At 47.9% G+C, this 7,239-nt stretch overlaps 1 protein-coding gene across 1 annotated transcript; it reads left to right on the top strand.

Moving 5' to 3' along the window:
• The first annotated feature begins 602 nt into the window (after positions 1 to 602).
• On the top strand, positions 603 to 6,964 carry LOC149998064 (fibronectin type III domain-containing protein 8-like). The gene is made up of 4 exons (XM_090290896.1): positions 603 to 757; positions 3,959 to 4,328; positions 6,019 to 6,255; positions 6,812 to 6,964. Exons 1-4 carry the CDS (start codon positions 603 to 605, stop codon positions 6,962 to 6,964), a joined length of 915 nt encoding a protein of 304 aa, XP_090147022.1.
• Positions 6,965 to 7,239: the final 275 nt, after the last annotated feature.

Genomic DNA, 7,239 nt, shown 5'->3' with positions numbered 1-7,239 from the left:
GTATGTTTTCCTACAGTAGAGTGGTTTCCTTGAGAACAGAAATAATGTCTGGTTCATCTCTGTATCCCTTTGCAGCACCCTCCTTTGTCACGCAACACATGGGGACACTTGGGGTAAAAGTGTGGCACATTTAGAATGTTCGCAGTAAGACCTGGGTATATGTGAGCCATGCTTTCCCTATACTTACAGACTGGACACAGTGGGGCTTTGCCGCATACAATTGCAGGACATGGTGCCTCAGCATCCTCAGTCTCCCACTCCTGGAAACCCATTCCAGTGCCTTCTTCCCACCATCCTCTCCTCCTTCCCAGAGCAGCGCCAAAGGGCACCACAGGTGGTAGGCATTTTGATCTTCAGAGAAGGGCAGGGCTGCCGAACCACAGAGCATCAGAGATGGAAGGGTGATAGAGTCCGTTTCTTGGTTCTATCCCACTCCAGACCCCGGTCCTGGCCCTAGGCAACAGCATCCCCAATTGTTACACTCTGCGATGATTATGAAGTCAGCTCATTGCACCCCCATCCCAGCTAAATTAAGGGTGTGTCTGCTGTCTCCAGTTTCTCTCTACTTCCTGTCAGCTTGGTTGTCCTGCATGGTGCCAGCCATGATGAAAAAGAAAACCCTCAATGTTTTCAATGAAATCTCAAAGCTCTTTCCAAGCTCCAAGTCTATGAACAGGACAGTTGCTACCAAAGGACTCCCACTTTCCTCAAGGGGCGGTTTGATTAACTTCATGGAGGAAGATACCATCAATTTACCGTAAGACACAAATCTGGTCCTTTCCTCCTTTCTAAGCCTCGAGCTAGGGGTGGAGCTGGAGCTTGGGGTGGGGAGAGGGACTTCCTGGACCTATCACAACCTGGGCCTCAGATTTCCTGGGAAGAGCATGTGTGCAGGTTGCATCATGGATTCCGGACCCCAAATCAGTTCTTGGAGAAATGTAGGCCTCCCACTCCAGGAGGACTTCCAGGATTAGTCAGAGACTTATTGACAGTGTTTCTCATCTCCTTAGTGTAGTTAGGTTCCTCACCCCTTCCCCCAAACACCCATGCCCCCTTCCACACTCCCCATGGCTCCTGTCTTTTAATCCTCCCTTTTGGTGTCTTCCCCTTCCTGATTATGTCCCCCCTCCCCCCCCCAATAGCCCATCTGTGTTCAGACTGAGGTTTACTGCTCCTCAGTGATTCTGGGTTCCCTTTAATTCATTCCACAAAACTTGTTGGCCTCCTGCAAGGTGTCTGGCCCAGTGTTAAGTTCTGGAATGTACCAATAAAAAGCACAGTGTTTGCCTTCAAGACCTCCCAGCCTGGTGTATGTGTGTGTCAAGAATCAAGAATAATACAGCATGGTCTATGCTATGACAGGACACCTTGAGAAAATGGAAGAGGCTTAGTATAACTTGGGAGACGGTGCAGTTAAGGGAGGCTTCTTGGAGGAGGTGATATGTGAGCTGAATGTCATAGGAATGGAAGGAGTTAGCCAGTGAAGGGGTGGTGGAGGAGGTTGACATAGGCTGAAGAAATTATCTGCAAGGCAGTTTTGTGGTGTGTGACCTTTACAGTCACAACAGCCCATACTTAGAAGGGCCCTGTCCTTAGTTTAATGCTCACTGTCACTCTTTTGAAATTCTTAATAATTTTTGAAGGGGACCCAAAAACTATGTAGCTGGTCCTGATTATATGAAAGGGATATGGTATCCATTTCCTAAGGGACCTGTAAGTAGCAGGTATAGCTAAAATGATAAATGCTTACATGAAACTTCATGCTACAGTGGGAAAGTCTAAGACTATGAGTCTAAGTTCAAATTCAAGTTCTACCACTTAGATATATGGCTGTGGACAAGTTAATTAAGATCAGTGACTCCTCAGTCAGTCCCTCATTTGGAAATTGTGGCTAACACCCATCCAGCAGGACTACTGTAAACATCAGAAGAGAATATGTCCAGTATATAGCCAATGCCTAGCTGCCTTCCACACCCACTTCAGCACTGGTGTTTTGAAAACAGATTCATTAGGACAAGTTGAAGTATAAATCGCATCAATACTCAGACTCTTCAGCCTACGAATGACCTTGGTGGGGGAATCATTTATTCTAAATGTCGACCAAGGGCTGGCATTGGAGGTTTGGGCTGATGAGGACTTCTCATGAGGGGGTCAATGGGGCTGGAGCTCAGGGAGGAGAAATTTGACCCATCAACCAACCATGAAACCAGAGCCTGCCCTGGAGTAAGGGATTCAGAGGGGTGTGTTGGTTGCTGGACTTGGCCAGAGCAGCTGAGGGAGACGGGATAGGATACAGAGGAGAGGAGCCAGAAAGTGCCAGGGGCAGCTGGGAGCTGCATAGCGCAGGGCAGCCCTTAGGCCAGGAGATCTGGGTTCTAGTTCCGACTCTGCCATCAACCTACCATGTGACCTTGACTGCTGTCTCCAGACAAGTGCTCTTCAAACTGTGGGTTGTGACCCATCCATTAATGGGTCAGGAACTCCTTCTAGTTGGTGGAGACCAGTATCATAAAAATGCATTTAAACAGAATAAAAAATTCCAGAGCACATCACACACAGAATAAGTACTAGTCTGTGCAGTGTGTTTTAGTTTGATATATATGTATGAGTACACTAGGTTGCCATATAATATGTATTTCTTACTTTGTGTCAGGTAAAAAAATTTTTTAAAGATTTGAAAGCCAATTTTGGGGGGTTCTGCACTTCACTGGTAAAAAAAAAATTTAGTAGTGGGGAAACATGTGCAAGGTTTTTCTTTGTAATAGCAAAAAGTTAGTAATGATACATATATCCGCAGAGGTACACATATAATGCAGATGGATTGAAATAAACAAGGTTGCGTGAAAAAGCAAACTGTCCGTAGAAATGTACTAAATGGCGCTATTTATGTAAAGTTTTAAAATGTGCAAAGTAGATCTTGCTTAAGAATAACATACATATGTAACAAACGTGTAAAGACACGAGGAGAATAAACACAATTTTACATTTCCTGTCCTGGCCACCTCTGAGTGAGAGCAGTAGGTGGAGGGAAGAATTGTTCAGGGGCTTTAATCATACTGACGAGGCTTTAGTTCTGAAGCTGGGTGATGACTCATTAAAAGCTTAATATATTATTCTTGATATCTTGGATTCGTCTAAAATAGTTTATGATTTTAAAAAATTAGAATGGAAGAAAAAAGTTTTCAGCATTCATTCCAAGATATGTATATTTATCTGTTAATTTTACATGCTACACATATTAACATTGTTAAATGTTATAAATTCTAAGTAACTACATTAGTAATTACATTAAATATTAAATAGTGAAGCTCTGGCTGATGTGTTTCAGCAGATTGAGCATGGGACTGCAAACCAAAAGGATGTCAGTTGGATTCCCCTTCAGGGCACACACCTCAGTTGTGGGCCGGGTCCCCACTTGGGGGCATGTGAGAGGCAACCAATGTTTCTCTCACACATTGATGTTTCTCTCCCTCTTTCGCTCCATTCCCCTCTCTCTAAAAATAAGTAAGATATTTAAAAATAAATAAATATTAAATAGTGAATAAATATTAGTAAAGCTTAATTTATTATTAGTTTTAGATACTTTTCTATACTCTAGTAAATCATTGTGGTCATTCCCTGGGGCATTGGCACCCCACTTTGGAGGGAGGACAAAGTTTTAGCAGTGTTTCTCAAATTGTGGTTCTTAGTACACCTGTATCAGGATTGTCTGAGCATCCTATTAACTTTAGCAGCTTCCCCAGGCCCACCCAAATGAAGGACAGGGTACCAGCAATCTGCATTTCCCACTAACAAGTGCTCTGGTGGGTAGATGCACTGCTGCGCAGCAGTGAGGATGTTCTGAGCTATTCAGAAGCAGCTGGGGGCCCAACGCCTGGCCTCCGGGAGCTTCTAGGCTGTATGGGCTGGCTGGGGTGACCTCCCCCATCTGACCCACCTGTCTCCCCTCATCCTCCAGGAAGCAGATGCCAGGGAAGGAATCTGAATGCAGCTCCGATTACACCAGCATCTCCCCCATTTCATCCACCTTGTTAAATCCCATCAAATTGGCTGTGACCCAGCCCAACAGCAGCTTCTTTGCAGGGCTGCCGGAAGGCGAGCTGAACAAACTCAGCATCTCCCCAGTGGCCAAGAATACAGAAAAGGAGGACCTGGCCCTCTGCCTCCACCAATCTAAGTCCCAAATAGCCCCTGGGGGCCTGCTGGACCTTGACAACCCTGAGCAGGACACAGACACCTCCTCGACATCCTCGAAGTCCTCCGTGGTCATAGATGTGCCAGAGGCGCCCTTCATCTGTGAACACACAGTCAGCGACTACACGGCAGTGGTGCGTTTTCTTCTTCACGCATTTGGCAAAGGCTTACTGGTCACGCCCAGTGTGCCCTGGGCTGAGCTCTGTGGGGAATGTGAAGATGCCTACCACCTACATCCTGACCTCAAACTCATGGGTTAGGAGAGAGGGCATATTTGGAAGAAACTCCAGCGTAAGCTAGAAAGGGCTCATTGCTGTAGGAAGAGTTCAGATCAAGCACCACCAGGGAGTCAGAGGGAAAGAAACATTACTTCAAGGTACAGGAATTAGCTGGGTGGCTCTTGGTAACATTTGAGCTGGGGCATAGAGGTAGGATTTAAACATCTGGAGATGGGGGGAAGGTGTTCCCTGGAGGAGCTGATACTAACAAAGGCTCATACGTGGGAAAGAGGGGGAGGAAACACCCAGGCCCCAACCCAGGGCTTTTCACACATTCATGTGTCTGTAGATCTGATCATCTTGTTCAAAACAAGATTTCCAGATCCCATCTCTAGAGGTTTTGATTCAGGAGTAGGTCTGGGGGATGGGGCCTGAGAATTTGTACTGCTAAAAAATTCCCAGGTGGCACTGATGGCCCCGGACCACATGCTGAGCAGCACTGTCCTAGAGTGGTATTAGGGTAATGGACGGGGAAGTTAGTCTGGGGTCATTTTCCCGAAGTTCTCCAATTTTAGGCTACGTAATAAGAGTTTCCTGTAAGCAGTAGGAAACAGCTTTTTTCAGAGCTTTTTATCTGGTGATGGATGCAATTTGAGCTGAGTTTTAGGAAGATAAATCTGGGAGCCCGACTGTTGGAGGGCCTAGAGCCATGTGTCTTCCCAGACCACCAGCAGTGCCAGCATCAGAGGACAACTTGTTAGAAATTTACATTTTTGTTCCCCCTGTCACCCCACCCTCAACTTAGGCCTACTGAATCGGAAACTGTCGGGGCAGGGGCCAGCAATCTGTGTTTTAACAAGGTCTCTAGGGTATTCTGATATACACCAGTTTGAAAACTTCTGGTCCAGATGGAGGAGAAACAGGAAATGGGAGACCAGACAGGAGACAGCAGGCCAGGGATCTGCCATGTTATTAAAACTCCCTTGGATCCTTAGTCAGGCTTGCTTGGCAACCACTATTATAGTCTATAGACTCCAGAGCTATTCTTTGATCCCTGTCACTTAATTGCTTATGCGACCCTGGGCCAGCCACTTACCCTCTCTGAACCTTTAACCCCACTTGCAGTGAGTGAGGTGGGTGAGATAATCTCCAAGGTCCCTCTCAACTGACATAGTCTAGAACAGCGATTTTCAGCTGGTGTGCCACGAGAATATTTAAAACATGCATCGGCTGTGGCACACTAGTTGACTATTTAGAGTCAGATATTACATGTTTTAAAAATTCTTGCCATACACCTGCTGAAAATCACTGGTCTAGAAGAAACAGAATGAAGGCACACTCCAACGTGGGTGGGGCTGTGCAGGGAGAGTAGCGTATGCTGCAGGCTGGCAATTCCGCTTTCGGTTGGAGTACCTGACACCTCCATCAGACTTGCCTCAGCTCCAGCAGGGACAGGGCATGGGAGTGGGGGTTGGGTGGGGGACTAGGAGGAGGGGGCAGGGGATGGATATGGGCATTCCCACCCATGTGGGGTAGGGCAGGGTGTCGAGGTGAGGGGAGGACAGGCCGGGCCAGGACTGAGGAAGCCTCCGGGATTCTCTTCTAGATTTCCTGGACCTATGCCTTGAGCAAGCAGCCAGTCAGTTTCTACCAGCTCTTGCTGCAGGAGGTAGTCGAGAGAAATGATAATGAGCCTCCCACGACAAAGATTCTTCCATGGTTCTTCCACAAGATCTTGGGCACCACTGTCAAGCTGATGGAGCTGAAGCCTAACACCAGTTACTGCCTCATCGTCCGTGCTGTCAACATAGCGGGGGTGGGGAAGTGGTGCAAGCCCTACAAAGTGAGCCCTGGGAGAAGGGGGCCCAGGGGATCAGGGAGAGAAGCCTGCACCAGGGGCTCTGGAGGCCGGGCCACCCCATACCGCCACAACTCATCTCCCTGCTTGCTTTCCTCCCACCTGCACAAATACATAGCAATCCCAGGCTGCTCTCTTCTGGGAGGCTTAAGGATTAAGCCACTCTGGTACCCACTGGGACGAACTAACTTACTCATTAGCATCATTATAATATTCATCTTTCAACTTGGTACCAAAAATTGTGAATAGGTGGGGAAGCAAAGGGCATCGATGGAAACAGGGAAGAGGCTGAAGGGGGACAAAGAGGGGAGCAGCCTGGGGGTAGGTAGAGGCACAGGGTGGGGGAGCAGCCTGAGTATGCAGCCCTGTGGTTGGAAGCATCACAGGTTTGAATCATACCTCCTGGTACCTGTTTCTGGTGTTGATGGGTAGGTTGGTACAGCCAGCTAAGATCCCATTTAGCAAACAAACCAGGAGGCGGCAATGACAGAGAGGTCAGGTGTGAGAAGGAAGTCTGAGGGGTTTTCTTGTGTCATTTCAGTTTGCAACCGTTGCCAATGACCTGAGCAGCTTTCCTGAGAACAACCCAATCCAGATCACCGTGCGGCGCAAGAAACCCCAGCGAAAAACAGTGACCATCCGGCCAGATGAGATGCGGAGGCTGGAAGATCTGGAACACTTATCTCCCTACTGAGGAGGAGGGGTCCAAGACATTGCAGGCCAGAGCAGCTGCTAGGCACCCCCTCCCCAGATATGGGCTAAGTCCAGGTCCCTCATTAAAGAACTGCAGGTCACTGAGACCCCCTAAATTCTGCCTCATGCTGTGCACAGCCTCAGCTGGGCCGTTGGCGTCTGCCTTCCTAGCTTCTGCCAGAACCAAGATTCCGGGGGGAGTGGGGGATGGAAAACAGGGGTGTGGGGCAATGAGATGCCACCCCCACCTACTGCCTGATTCTGCCAGCATCACCC

Source organism: Furipterus horrens, unplaced genomic scaffold, assembly GCF_987537825.1.
Source record: "Furipterus horrens unplaced genomic scaffold, mFurHor1.1.pri manual_scaffold_11, whole genome shotgun sequence".
In the NCBI taxonomy this organism is placed as follows: domain Eukaryota; kingdom Metazoa; phylum Chordata; class Mammalia; order Chiroptera; family Furipteridae; genus Furipterus; species Furipterus horrens.
This window is presented reverse-complemented; position numbering and strand designations above follow the sequence as displayed.